The sequence below is a fragment of the Pseudophryne corroboree genome, chromosome 4 (assembly GCF_028390025.1).
Source record: "Pseudophryne corroboree isolate aPseCor3 chromosome 4, aPseCor3.hap2, whole genome shotgun sequence".
NCBI lineage: Eukaryota > Metazoa > Chordata > Amphibia > Anura > Myobatrachidae > Pseudophryne > Pseudophryne corroboree.
Window position 1 is genome coordinate 265,706,724 of NC_086447.1, and position 15,623 is coordinate 265,722,346.

General features: G+C 41.6%; 1 protein-coding gene across 1 annotated transcript; it reads left to right on the forward strand.

The window, feature by feature from the left end:
* The first annotated feature begins 11,574 nt into the window (after positions 1-11,574).
* On the forward strand, positions 11,575-12,504 carry LOC134910887 (paraneoplastic antigen Ma1 homolog). The gene has a single exon (XM_063919274.1). It carries the CDS (start codon positions 11,575-11,577, stop codon positions 12,502-12,504), a length of 930 nt encoding a protein of 309 aa, XP_063775344.1.
* The last annotated feature ends 3,119 nt before the right edge of the window (positions 12,505-15,623 follow it).

A 15,623-nucleotide genomic window follows, 5' to 3' on the forward strand; every position in this document is an offset into this window, starting at 1 on the left:
ATGATGGTTTTCCTTCAATAGTAAGAGTCATTATTATTCTGTACTGGGACGCTCTCCTGATTATGGCGAGGTCAAGAAACAAGTGGTACAAATCGTTGTTTCTCTCTGACAGTTCTTCAACACAGAGAATCACTGTTGATCCAAATTACGCAGATGTCAGAGTTGGGAATAAGATTAGATACTGAACTGTTGAGAGTTTGTTTTTTCCTGTGGAAAGAGATCTGAGGATCCAGAGTCGGATCAAATTTGCAACAGTGTAAACCCATCAATACGTTCCGTTGATGAAGAAGATGGTTGCGGGCCGGCCTACGAGGCCATTCGGTGAGCAGGTCAAATTCCAGAATGGTTTTTGCGGGACCAGTTGGACATGTGGTCCGGGTCTCACCTGCACATGCACCGGAAAATAATCCTATTTTCCAGGACCAGAATATCTCTCCTGTGGTTGCTTCACAGTTCTCACCTCCTAGAGGGACGAAGGTTCGGGATCCAGGATTAGATCCTGGTGTCCATGGATACAAGTCTCTGAGGCAGGGGAGAAGTCTTTCCAGGGGAAAAGGTCAAGCCGGAAAGCTTGTCTGCAATAAGCATACTTGAATTAAGAGCTATTTATAACGGAACATCTTCGCGATCTGCCTGCCTTAATTCTGTCGGACGACTTAACAGCAGTGGCGTAAGTAAGCCGCTAGAGCGGAACGAGGAGCAAAGCGGCAAGGGCAGAAGCTGCAAAAGTTTTCCGCTGGGCGGAAAGGCATGTAAACGCTCTATTAGCGGTCTTCGTTCCGGGTGTAGACAACTGAGAAATAGACTTCCTCAGCAGACACAATCTCCATCCAGGAGAGTGGGGTCTTCATCAAGAAGTTTCCACAGAAGTGACAAGTCTTTGGGAAATTCCTCAATTAGACATGATGGCGTCTCGCCTCAACTTCAGGGATATTGTTCCAGGTCAAGGGACACTCAAGCAATAGCAGTGGATGCCCTCGTGACACCATGGGTGTTTCAGTCGGTCTATGTGTTCCCTCCACTTTCACTCTTTCCGAAAGTGATAAACATAAGACGAACAAAGGTTCAGGCGATCCTCATTGTTCCGGTCTAGCCAAGGAGGGCTTGGTATCCAGATCTTCAAGACTTACTCATAGAAGATCCCTGGCCTCTTCCTCTACGAGAGGACCTGTTACAGCAAGGACCGGGCGTGTATCAAGACTTCCCGCGGCTGCGTTTGACGGCATGGCGGTTGAATGCCATATCCTAGCCCGAAAGGGTATTTCCGGTGAAGTCATTCCCACATTGCTTCCGGCTAGGATAGGAGTATCGGCGAAGCATTAACACCGTATTTGGAGGAAGTATGTGTCTTGGTGTGAATCCAAGAAGGCTCCTACGGAAGAATTTCAGCTGGGTCGTTTTCTCCATTTTTTGCAAAGAGGTGTGGATGCGGGCCTAAAGTTAGGCTCCTTTCAAGTGCAGATTTTGGCCTTATAAATTCTCTTTCAAAAATAATTGCCCACCCTTCCAGAAGTTCAGACTTTCGTGAAAGGATTGCTGCATATCCAACCTCCATTTGTGCCCCCAGTGGCACCATAGGACCTTAACGTGGTGTTGCAGTTTCTTATGTCACACTGGTTGGAACCTTTACGAAAGGTTGAGTTAAAATTTCTCACTTGGAAAGTGGTCATGCTATTGGCCTTGGCATCCGCAAGGCGGGTGTCGAAATTAGCGGCTTTGTCTCACAAGAGCCCCTATTTGATCTTCCAAGTGGATAGAGCGGAATTGAGAACCCGGCAACAATTTCTGCCAAAAGTTGTTTCTGCGTTTCACATGAACCAACCTATTGTGGTGCCTGTGGCTACTGAAGCCTTGGCTGATTCGAAGTCTCTCGATGTAGTCAGAGTTTTGAATATTTATGTCGCCAGAACGGCTCAGATTGGAGAAACAGAGGCTGTGTTTATCCTGTCTGCTCCCAACAAAATTGGGGCTCCGGCTTCTCAGCAGACTGTTGCATGCTGAATCTGTGATACGATTCGGCATGCTCATTCTACGGCTGGATTGCCGTTACCGAAGTCGGTGAAGGCCCATTCTACCAGGAAGGTGGGCTCTTCTTGGGCGGATGCGGTTTAACTTTGCCGAGCAGCTACTTGGTTGGGTTCAAACACTTTTGCTAAGTTCTACAGGTTTGATACCCTGGCTGATGGGGACCTCAGGTTTGCTCAATCAGTGCTGCAGAGTCGTCCGCACTCTCCCGCCCGGTCTGGAGCTTTGGTATAAACCCCATGGTCCTTTTGGAGTCCCCAGCATCCTCTAGGACGTATGAGAAAATAGGATTTTAATACCTACCGGTAAATCCTTTTTTCTTAGTCCGTAGAGGATGCTGGGCGCCCATCCCAGTGCGTACTGTATCTGCAGATATTGGTTGTGGTTACACTCATGTGGTGTTTCTTTTCAGTCAAGTCTGTTGCTGACGTTATTCATGCCATGGCATGCGGTATGCTATTATTGGTAGTGTTTACACACAGGTTGTGTTACATTTTCGGTCAGCATATTGCTGTATATTTTTCATGCCGTTGGCTGGTGTTCTATTGAATGCCACGTTCTGCGGCATGTTCGAGGTGTGAGCTGGTATGACACTCACCGTGTTTAAACAATAAATTCTTTCCTCGAAATGTCCGTCTCCCTGGGCACAGTTCTCTAACTGGAGTCTGGAGGAGGAGCATAGAGGGAGGAGCCAGTTCACACCCATTCAAAGTCTTATAGTGTGCCCATGTCTCCTGCGGATCCCGTCTATACCCCATGGTCCTTTTGGAGTCCCCAGCATCCTCTACGGACTAAGAGAAAAGGATTTACCGGTAGGTATTAAAATCCTATTTTTTTCTATCAATCTCTCATCTTTACCAGATCTATTAATTGTTTTCTTAATATCTTCTATTTCTTTTTCTGTAGATTGTACTTTATTTGTTCTGTATCTGATGATTAGTCCTATCAATAAGAAAGAACAATTGTCCAATAATTGATCCCATTCCTTCTGATATTCTTTGTCATCTTGAAAATTTGAAAGTTTAAATATACGTAAGCGCATAGGGATAATTTTTTTGTCAAGATATTGCTGGAGGTTAATACTGTCTAGCCAGTTTCTAGACTCGGCTTTGAGTAAATCCTCCAGCTTATAACATTTTTTATTTATATCCATTTATCATTATATTTTATTTTTATTTTTTTATTGTATATGTATTAAATTCATGTATTTATTTTATTGATGCTGTTGTATTGTCTATTGTTGGAAAGACAGCCGGCGCCAGTATATTCTCTACATTCTTGGGTTTGAATAATGACAGTTAGGAGCTGATTGGCTGGCACTTTATCTCAGTCCACTTTACCTCCATCCAAGGCTTAGTAAATAGATTCCTTAGTCTTGTCAGTCATGTGACATTTATTTATATGTGTCATACACCAGTGAAGTGTTAAAGTTCCTAACGAAGCTGCTATTTTAGGCAGTATTTTTACTGTGAATAATGAATTTAGGGGGTAATTCAGACCTGATCGCTGCTGTGCATTTTCTCACAGCCTGCGATCAGGTCCGAACTGTGCATGCGTATGCACCGCAATGTGCAGGCGCGTCGCACGGGTACAAAGCGGATCGAGTCTCAGTGATGGGTTTGTGCATCCTCTCCTTGTGCTGGGCGGCCCCCAGCATGAGAGTAGATGGACACAGATCAAAGTAATTGTGGACATATCGAATACAGGTTGACACCTGGCAGCGCAGCCTGGCTGCACTGTCAGATGGTGCGCTGCCATTTTTTTTTTATTAGAGTGGCTAAGTGTGATGTCATGCAGCCATCCTGAAAACGCTCCTGACATTCCCGCAAAATGCTGCGTCGCCGCCCTCCCAAAAGGCTGCCGCTTCCTTTCAGAATGCGGCCACAAGGAGAAGGGCTGCGTCCATCTCTGAATCAGTCCAATAATGTATATTTTTAATCTTTTGGTAAATACAGTTAGTGCACTATCCCAGTTTTTTATTTATTATTTATTTATTTTATTAACAGTTTCTTATATAGCCCAGCATATTCTGTTATGCTTTACAATTTCTGAGGTTACCTGCATATGAATGGGAAAACACCAATAAGGAACCTCTATATGGAACATTTGGATTCTGAGGTGAAACTGAGATCATTGATGCTGAGATGCTGTACTGTACAATTCCACGATGGCTAATCTGGAGAAATCATGTATTATATCAGTAGGCAGCAAATTCTTTTCTGACCATTTCTAGTATTCTTTGCTCCAGTAAAAAAAGATCTTGGTAAAAATAATTTGAATGTAGTTTAGGATTTGGTTAGTATTCTCCTCATGTACTGTAGGTTAGTGTTTCTTTTGTTATGAGAGTTTGTGGATCCATTTCCAGTACTGCAAACCGTTGTGGCAGCAGTGAAGTTTGTATTCTGGGTGTACAGTATGCACAGATATCTTAGAGAATTACCTCCAAATCCTATTCATTTTCATTGTTCTTGTCGTTCCCCATTTGTGCTGCTGTTGCTATTACAGTAAGTTATGTCTATGGTAAAATAAGTATATTCATAGATTGGTCAGTCTATCCTTGCAGTATTGCATGCAGAGCTGTGCTAAAACATGTCTTTCTGCCTTCCAAGTGAAGCTATGTGCCTAATAGTCAATTCTGTTAGAAGAATTTAGCTTTGCACCTTTCATATATTGGTCCATCAAACTGGTAGGGAAACTGTGTCCCAGTGTTAAATTGTGCAAGTGTTAATTGTGAGGAAAGCAAAATAGTGTCACCAGTGTCCACATACTCTTACTGTAGACCAGACATGTTCTGAGTTGAAGCCCACAGGGGGAGTCAGAGAGAGTGGACCTTTATTCATCACAGATGTTACAAGCAAAGCAGGCAGAGACTGCATAAGAGAGACCAGTGCCAATAATAGCGCAGTTGAGCAATCTTTTTTGAACTGAGCTGAGCACTTGCGGAGATTGATTAGCAATGAAAGGCAGAAGCAGAACTCTGGGAGGCAACGGAGTCATCTGCCGCCGGGCTCCTGCTCTGAAGGGGGGCTCTTCTCCCCCCCATTCTATGACACCATTGAAGTAAGTTAATTGATGGCTGCCGCTATCTTTTCACTATATGAAGTTACTTCTCTGACAATTACACATAACTTCATATAGTTACATTTCTCATGCTTCCTGTACTGGAGCAAATAGCTCCATCAGTAAAGTGTCTGCTGTCAGTGGGTTCTAATCCTTGGTATGACTGCTAAGAAATGTGTGATTTAAAATAAAAGACAATGAAATGTATATACACAGTATATAAAAAAAAATTCAGTACAACACACACACACACACACACACACACACACACACACACACACACACACACACACACACACACATATATGCACACATATATACATACATACATTTATCTAAATATAAGGGGGGGGGGGGACTGGTGTGAACTTGCCTCCGGGCAACTGTGACGAACTTACGCCACTGATGAAAGGTGCAAAGTGAGTGACAGGTAGTGACCATTTGTGGGATGTTATTGGGGGTGGTGGTATTAAAGATGCAGGCATGTTGTCAGTTGTGTGTCTGAGCCTGCAACTGTGGATTCGCAGTTGTATAGGCTCCAGTAGCTTGCTTACAATGGACAACCTGAGCAACCAAAAGCTTGCTCAGAAGATCAATGGTGCGACCAATGTGCAACTGATGGTGTATCTTTGTACACTGTCAGTGGGAGTCTCTATATAAATACTCACAACAGGGTCATTAGTGTAGCCTAATATTAGGTTTAGTTAATATGTGTAAATATAAATATGGAATTATTTATTAATATAATAAATGTATAAAGATGTATGTATGTATATATATATATATATATATAGCAAACAGTTACAGCCGGCACTCCAAGGAATCAATCCATTACCTGCTCCGGTGCCCTCCCTCAGTCAGCAAGACTGCAAATAATCAGGAATCACGGCGGCACTCAGGAGACTGTTATACTTGCAGTAATATTTATTGCCAAGTGTGCATCCAACACATGTTTCGGGCCTCAGCCCGTCGTCAGGGATGAAAGTGCAATAGTGCAAATGTGATTTAAATACATGCAGAGACATACACCCAATCAACATAATAATGAAGAAACCAAGCTCACCTGTGTGCCCGCCGTTGAAGACAAACTTCCTTGCTCCTTACCGTGCACATGTTCCGGCGGATGACGTCATCAGCCGCCGCCCGTTCGTGACCTATCCTGTCACATCCAAAAGACGCATACAGAGGGTCATAATCATCAGACGGCCGCCGACGCGCTCCCTTGCCACTAACATTAGCCATGTGGACCAGGTGATGTCATCAACAGCGGCCCACATCAGAGCAGCATACCCGTCACCATAGTAACTGTTAACAACAAATGTGACCTGTTAAAAAACCTGTAAATTGTGCTCAATCAAAATATGAAAACATTAAAAAATCGATTAAAAACTGTCTGTTCATTATGACAGAGGATCAGGATACTGGTTTTGCTTTTGCACAGCTTCATACAAGCGAATGTTTCAGCTTTTCGGATGTGGAGGCTGAACACATATTAAAGGCCTGTAAAGTTCAGGATGTATTGGATAGACCAGAAAATGCGGATTTATTTAAAGATTGGTATTATTTAAAAAAACGTGAGTTGGACTATTTCTATCATGCTGCTACTCTTTCTGAGTATTATAAGGACAAGCAATTACCCAGAGGCTTTAGGGTGAGCAATACGCCTACTATTGGTCGGCATAGTGTTCCATTTTGTAAAAAATGGGTGGGCATACTAAACAAATGTTCCATGGACCTCTTACTCTTAGTGATTGAGGAATCATCTAGAGAATTAGTCCAAGTAAGATCTAAATTGGCTGAATTTGAAATGGCTAATAAGCCCACATTAATTCAAGATAGCCAGACCAATTGGAGTGATAAACTCAATAAACAGGTTGAACAGTACAAGAAAGAATTATTGCACTTTAAGAGAGAGAAAAAACGCACTGTTCAGCAAGATTATGAGTTAAATAGAGTGTATCTGTGGTTGAGCGCTCCTGCTCCCCGTTGCCCTAACAGCCAGTTTAATAGAAATCGGAAACCAAGAGCAAGATTTACAGATTATGAAGGTTCTAGTACATCTCACAGTGAAACAGAACCCACTACCTGTGACTCACCCCTAAGTGGACACCCTTTAGGGGTAAAGACCGCCAAAAAGCCACCAGTAGGAGGACGCGGAGAGGGAGGCAACATGAGAGAGAGACCCAGGAGAACAACACGCAAATGAAGGAATTGGTCTTTAATTTATCTTGCAAACCCCTCACAGATATGGAATATTCTATCTTATCAAAGGGACTATCTTTTATTCCGACGGTGAGGCATGATGCATTTCAGTGGAAGGTGGACACCTTTAAATTTAATCGCTCTCTACGATTACAGGAACATTTTGGAGGTGATCATGGCACACCAGTGACTAAACGTGTAAGTGATGTTCCCATACAGCTAAGAAAACTTCAACCTAAATCAGGTTTTGACCCAGTTTCAGTGAGTCCTTCCGTTAAGACATTTTCCAGGTTAATGGAACAAGTGGGTGAGGACTGTGCATCTAAGGGCAGTGTACATCATAATTTATCTGCTGATGAATTACATGCTTTAGATATGTTACAGAAACGTACTGATATTATTATCAGAAAAGCGGATAAGGGTGGGGCGATTGTTGTGCAGGATGTTGTTGACTATGTCCAGGAGTGTAATAATCAGTTAAATGATCTGACTGTTTATGAAAAATTACTGTCTGATCCTACTATAGGATTTAAGGGTGAGTTAGATCGCTTGCTGACTCAGGCTGAGACCAATCTGTGGATTTCCCATGATTTGAGAAAAGCATTAAGCACTGATTATCCTGTTACACCAATTTTTTACACCATTCCTAAATTGCACAAAAATGCGTCACACCCTCCGGGGAGACCAATCATTTCAGCAAGGGGGTCTCTTTATCAACCGGTTTCAACCTATCTAGATGCGCTGTTAAACCCTTGCATACAGGATACCCCCACTTATTTAAAAGACACGACCACATTATTACAACGTTTAAAACAGTTGGGTCCTCTCCCTGATGATGTATCCCTCTGCAGTGCAGACGTAACTAGTCTATATACATGTATTCCCCACCATCTGGGCATTCAGGCTGTAAGAAATTTGTTGAGTGAAAATCCGGTCTATCAGGGTCCACCCATAGAGTTTTTTATTGATTTACTGACGCTGGTTCTCACTAGGAATTACTTTTTCTTTAATGGGAGGTTCTATTTGCAGAAGCAGGGGTGTGCGATGGGGTCCAATGTGGCCCCATCGTACGCCAATGCGTTTATGTGTTGGATTGAGAAACCACTGCTGTTACAACAACCACAGAGTGAATTTATCATCTTGTATCTCAGATACATAGATGATTTACTAATTTTATGGAGGGGCGAACAGACATCTTTGGCTACCCTGTTGGATAACCATAATGCATCTGACAGTGTGGTAAAACTCACATATAAGATCAGCCCCTCCTGTATACAGTTCCTTGATGTGAATATAGAACTGAGGAACAATGAATTGGTTACATCACTCTATTGTAAATCCACGGATAGAAATACGCTTCTTAGAAATGATAGCTTCCATCCGCTCCCATTACGTCATGGTCTACCATATTCACAGATGCTTAGAGCTAAGCGCATTACAAGTGATCCTGTTGTGGTTGATCAAGCTCTTGATAGCATGGTTATGAAATTTGTGGATAGAGGTTATGACAGACGCATGTTGAGTAACATCAAACAAAAGGTGAATGTGATTCCTAGAGAGAACTTGCTTAAGCCTAAAGATCTGACTGCAGTGCGACCTAAGAAAATACCATGGGTTAATAGGTTTACTGATTCCAGTGACACAACTAAGAAAGAGGTCAAGAAATTGTGGCCTATTATTAGTTCTGATAAAGATCTTCCCTCCCTTTACAACACACGGTTGATGCCTGCTTACACTCGGGGCAAGAATTTAAAAGATCGGTTGGTTAAATTGGATGTCACTGAGATGATGAAAACAAAACCAACGCCCCACTTTATGACCAGAAAGGCGGGCTGTTATCGGTGTGTAGGGTGTGTAACATGTAGATCTCTTCTAGTGGGCAACACTATTAGCCACCCTAGATCAGGAAAGAAGTTCACCATTAACTTTCCTCTCACGTGCACATCTAGGTTCGTTATTTACGTTCTGTCTTGCCCATGTGGGTTATACTACGTGGGCAAGACAGAATGTCAGTTTAGGGAGAGAATGGCTAATCATAGATCAGCTATACATGCAGCATTAGAAACTGGTAGAAGTGAACAACCTGTAGCCCGTCATTGCATTCAAGCGTCACATAGTATAGCTAGTATTCGCTGCAAAATAATTGATCAGGTGCCTGCTTCCAACAGGGGGGGGCAATAGGGGTAAAAAACTCCTCCAGCTGGAGAGTAGATGGATCTATAGGTTGGATACCTTGGCACCCAAGGGGTTGAATGAGGTTCTGGGGTTGCATTGCTTTCTGTAATGTTTTTTGAATGCTCTATCATTTGGGTTTACTCAGGTTTTTTAAGCATATTCTGGTTTGTAAATATATCATTACGTTATCATATAACATGCTGTGATTATTTAATGATGTGCAATGTGATAATTAGATGTAAACGTGACTAATGGAATATGTTTAGGGAGATGTTTTTGGTCCAGGTCTTTGTGCTGCTGTTTTTAATCGATTTTTTAATGTTTTCATATTTTGATTGAGCACAATTTACAGGTTTTTTAACAGGTCACATTTGTTGTTAACAGTTACTATGGTGACGGGTATGCTGCTCTGATGTGGGCCGCTGTTGATGACATCACCTGGTCCACATGGCTAATGTTAGTGGCAAGGGAGCGCGTCGGCGGCCGTCTGATGATTATGACCCTCTGTATGCGTCTTTTGGATGTGACAGGATAGGTCACGAACGGGCGGCGGCTGATGACGTCATCCGCCGGAACATGTGCACGGTAAGGAGCAAGGAAGTTTGTCTTCAACGGCGGGCACACAGGTGAGCTTGGTTTATTCATTATTATGTTGATTGGGTGTATGTCTCTGCATGTATTTAAATCACATTTGCACTATTGCACTTTCATCCCTGACGATGGGCTGAGGCCCGAAACATGTGTTGGATGCACACTTGGCAATAAATATTACTGCAAGTATAACAGTCTCCTGAGTGCCGCCGTGATTCCTGATTATATATATATATATATATATATATATATAATTCTACACCTGTCAAAGTATATGAAATAATATATATGAATATATTTATTTATGGATGTATTAAAAAGGGGGGGTTGTGTTGGTTCAGAAGGAGGGGATATGTATTTTTGTGTACATTGAAAAATAGAGAGGGAGGGCACTTAAAGCTAAAACGCTGCTGCAGAGGTCCCCGCGCCGGTAAATAGAGCTGTGTGCAGAAGGAGGGAACCGTGTGCAGAAGGAGGGGGCCGTGTGCAGAGGAAAGGGACCCGCGCGTGCCGGTAGTATAGGAGGGTATAGAATAGAGAGGATCCGCGAGCCGGTAAATGAGTGCCGGGTGCAGAGAGGGAGTCCGCGAGCGGGTAGTTCAAGGGAGATAAAAAGGCGCTCCCGCTAGCGAACGCCAGTCTCCTGTTCTATACATATAGATATACAGAGAGAGAAAGTGATATTAAATATATAATTATTCTAGAGGATATTCCAGACCTGCAATAAGCCACTATTAATTGAGACTGTCGGCTGTTAAACTGAACTAGTTGGAAATAAAAGATCCAGAGTCATTTTATCTAAAGTCAGCACAGTGATTTCCAGGAATACAGAGGAGAAGTATTGTATCTTTATGCTATGCACTGTTAAGTTAGCCACCTGCAGCTTACTGGATACAAAGTAAATTCCAAAGTATAAACTGTAACTCTTTAAAGACACTGAGGCTACCCAGGAAACAGGAGTTCAACATTACAGGGATGAAAGCTGGTTATTAGCTAAATTTAAAGACTGACAGAGTACTAATATTTTCTTGCTTATAACTATAACTTATGGGCCCTAACTTGCGCAATCCATATTTTACAGAGTACCCGGGTCACTCATTGAACAAGGTTAAGTGCAATTATATTTTTTTGTGTATTGCGTGCATATGATATGTATAGGAAAGTGGGGTAGCTAGAAAATTGTATATATTCTATATGCCTAAAAAATATATATTGGCAGTAAAGAAATATATGTGTACTTAAATATTAAAAGTTAATACTTACCGAGTGCTGGTTGACAGAGACTGATTGGAAAAGCTGGAAGAGAAGAGCAGGTATATAAATAATATAGCATTGGTATATAAATTGTTACATAACACAAAACCCACCTCCAGAATACATATAGAGATGCGGGTAACCCAGGCTGCCCGTTATTAGAGTAATAGCTTGGGTGGAGGCACACTACTTAATTGGTAACCTCATCAGAGTTAAGGGAGGGTTACATATTGGAGGCAAGTCTGCTGAGATACGAGTTTAGTAAGAATGGAGAATTTAACAGGAGAGGATATATACACTTGGTGTATGCAAAAAGAGAAAAATCCTAAAAAGTGTATAGCAATAGGAGGAAATTTCTCTGAATTTTCAGATGAAGAAGTCATTAGAACAATTATAGACAAATTATATGGGGTTAAAAGACCTAAGATTGTGGATAAATGGAGAGGGGAAATAGCCATATTAATAGAAGCTGAAAGGGAGTTAGATCCATGTATGATACCAATGATGATAATGGCAAATGAGGACATTGGGAGGCGGTGGTATATTATCTGGCCTAAGGGAAAAGATGAAGAAGCTAGTAATACACACATATCCACTTCTAGGGATACCCCTGAAAGGGAAAATGCACATAGTAATACACAAGGAAATGGTGAAAATGTAGATGGGTCACAGTTTGAGACAATGGTAAATAGAGTGGTTACCCAGTTAGAATGCTGGCACTATGAAGGGAGCTATAGGAGATTACGAATATTTTCGGGGATAGTGCCTGTACCTCTAGGTGAAGAAACGTACGAGTCCTGGAAGGAAGCTGCTGTTCAGCAAGCTGAGGAATGGCAATGCCCTGATCAAATAAAAAGGCAGAGAGTGGTTGAAAGCCTAAGGGGGCCTGCCATGGGAATAATACAGGCAGCTAGACGAAGTAACCCACAAGCTACTCTTGAGACATATTTTGAGGCTCTAGATTATGCCTATGGTACATTAGAAGATGTAGGGGATTTAACATCTAGGTTGCATCACACGTTCCAGGAACCTGTAGAAAGGTTAAGTGCATACTTAATAAGATTGGACAAACTTTTATACAAGATAGTAGAAAAGGGTGGAATTACACGGCATGAAGTAGACAGAAGCAGAATGAAACAGTTACTGAGGGGAGCACTGACAACTGATTCTGTGGCCCAGAAAATTAGATGCTCTTGAACAAGGGAACCTACTCCTACTTTTAATGAATTGTTAAAAGAAATAAAGCAGGAAGAAGTATTAATCGAAATGAGAGAAAAAACAATAAAAAAGGTTAAAGTCGTTCAACCCTCTGTAGAAGTAAATCCTTTTGAAGATAAGGTAGTTAAAATGATAGAGGAGCAAAATAAGAAAATAGAGCAATTTATAGCCTCTCAAAGTAGCAGAAACTCAGGAAACTCTTCTCAGAGGAGTAATAACAATGCATCTGATCGAGGCATGGGAAGAGGAAACTCTTACAATAATAGGGGAAGAGGATGTTTTAGATGTGGTAGAATGGGACACAGAGCTTTTGAATGTAATGCTAATACTGATGGATCATCTTCAAGAACTCCTGTAACAAATTATAACGCACATAGAGGAAATTCTATGGGGCAGGGAAACGAACAAGGGAGGACTGTGAACCCCTCACAGTCCCCCTAGAAGTCAGCTACTGTGCAATGGGGAATTCCTGGTGGAACGGGACAGTGCCAGAGGGTCTATTGGGGCCTACCCCCATAGTTCCTGCATCTATTAATGGAATTAACTGTAAAGTACTTTTAGACAGTGGATCCCAAGTGTCTATAATTTTTGAAACATGGTATGATGATCATATATCGCATGTACCCATACAACCACTTAGTGGGCTAGTCATCTGGGGATTAAGTGTCGAAAAGTATCCCTATTTGGGTTATGTACAAGTAACCCTTAAATTTGAAAGGAAAACACCTGAAGGGCCTTTAGAAGTACCCTTTATTGCTCTCATATGTCCTGAAATTCTGGGAGAAAGAAATGGACCCCCTGTGATTGTGGGGACTAACACTCAGTTATACCATGTACTATCAAATTGGTGCCAGGATGAAGATGGACGAGTTATGGATGTAGGACATACCTTGCTGGTACAACCAGGAACCAATCTCAGTGAAAGGGGGAATGAATTTGATGTTTGTTTTCAGGAAAGTGACATGTTAAAAGAAGACAAGGTTTCTTTAATTAAGGAATTAGAATACAGGAAACAAGCGTTCTCAACAGGAGAATGGGACTTAGGAGAAGCAAAAGGAGTGGAACACGGCATAAAGTTAAATGATACAAGTCCTTTTAGGGAGCGTTCCCGTAGGATAGCACCTGCGGATTTTGAGGACGTTTGGATACATCTGAAGGGATTACTTGAGAACCAAATAATTTTTGAGTCCCGTAGCCCATATGCCTCTCCAATTGTGATAGCAAGAAAAAAAAATGGAAAAATCCGTATGTGTGTAGATTACAGGACACTGAATTCTCGAACAGTACCAGATCAGTATACTGTTCCTAGGGTTGATGAGGCATTGGATTGCTTACAAGGGAGCAGGTGGTTTTCTGTACTCGACCTAAGAAATGGATTTTATCAGATCCCTATGTGCCCAGAAGACAGAGAAAAAACAGCATTTATCTGCCCATTGGGATTCTTTGAATTCTTGAAGATGCCACAAGGTATAAAGGGAGCCCCTGCTACTTTTCAAAGGACTATGGAAAAAGTTATAGGAGACATGAATTACAGAAAAGTTATTGTCTATCTAGATGATATTATTGTTTTTGGAAATTCCCTTGCTGAACATAACTCCCGTCTATTAAAAGTGTTGGATAGATTAATGGAGGGAGGATTGAAGTTATCCATTGATAAGTGCCAATTATGTAGGTCCTCTGTGAAATACTTGGGACACATAGTAGGCAGGGAAGGGGTGTCAACTGACCCTGCCAAAGTTGATGCAGTGAGGAATTGGCCCCGTCCAACTAAATTGAAAGAACTTAGATCTTTTTTAGGGTTCTGTGGTTATTACCGCCGTTTTGTCCCGAACTATTCTAAAATTTCAAAGCCTCTTACTGACTTGACTAAAGGGTATCCCCCAAATAATAAAAAGAAAACCACTAAAACAATATCCAACCATTGGTTCAAGCCAAGTGAACCATTTGGAAACAGATGGGATCATAAATGTGAAATGGCTTTTCAAGCTTTAAAAGAAAAACTGACCGGTGCTCCAGTCTTGGCATATGCTGATCCAACCCTTCCATATGTACTTCACACAGATGCTTCACAAGAAGGAATAGGAGGGGTATTATATCAGAAGTACCAAGGTGAACTGAAACCTGTGTCTTTTACTAGCCGGGGCCTATCTATTAGTGAAATGAACTATCCTACCCATAAGTTGGAATTTTTGGCTTTAAAGTGGTGTGTGGTAGCAAAAATTCCATGACTATTTGTATGGTGTACCCTTTGAGGTGCACACCGACAATAATCCCTTAATTTATATACAAACAACAGCAAAACTCGATGCTACCGGACACAGATGGCTTGCAGCATTGGCCTTGTATAATTTTTCTCTAAAATATAGACCTGGAGTTAATAACATTGATGCTGACTCGCTTTCTAGGATCCCCAACCAAGGCAATAGTGACGCTGAAGAAGAATGGATTGAAGTGCCTATGGGAGATGTGAAAGGGATATGTCATCAAATACAAATTGGAGAAATGATGCCAGGGGAAATGTTGAGTCCTTTAGGAGCCACTTCTAAAGCTCTCCCATTATCATATTGTTGGCTGAGTAATTTAGAGCTAGAAGGGTTGCCAAGACTTCGGAGAGGTCAGATACAGATTGATCAAAATCAAGATCCAGACATAAGAGATGTAATAAAAAAAATGAAACAGAGTTGGAATCCTAAGCCCCCACTAGTTACCAAGGAAGCTAAGTTATTGGAACGACAGAGGAACAAGTTATTCCTAACAAATGGGCTATTATATCGTGTATCTAAAAAACATGAAGGAGGTGAAAGGCAACAGTTAGTACTGCCTAAAAAGCACAGAAATACAGTGATGAAAGCTTTGCACAATGACCACCGCCATTTAGGGTATGATAAAACCCTTAAGTTAATATCTGATAGATTTTATTGGCCAGGAATGAGGGAGGAAGTAGAAAGCTACTGTAGAAACTGTGGGAATTGTATAGTTCGGAAAACTGTAGTTAAGCAAATTGCCCCTTTAGTGAATTTTAAAAGTAGTGGGCCTATGGATTTAGTATGCATGGATTTTTTGACATTAGAAGTAGAACCAGGAAAGAAATGCCACAT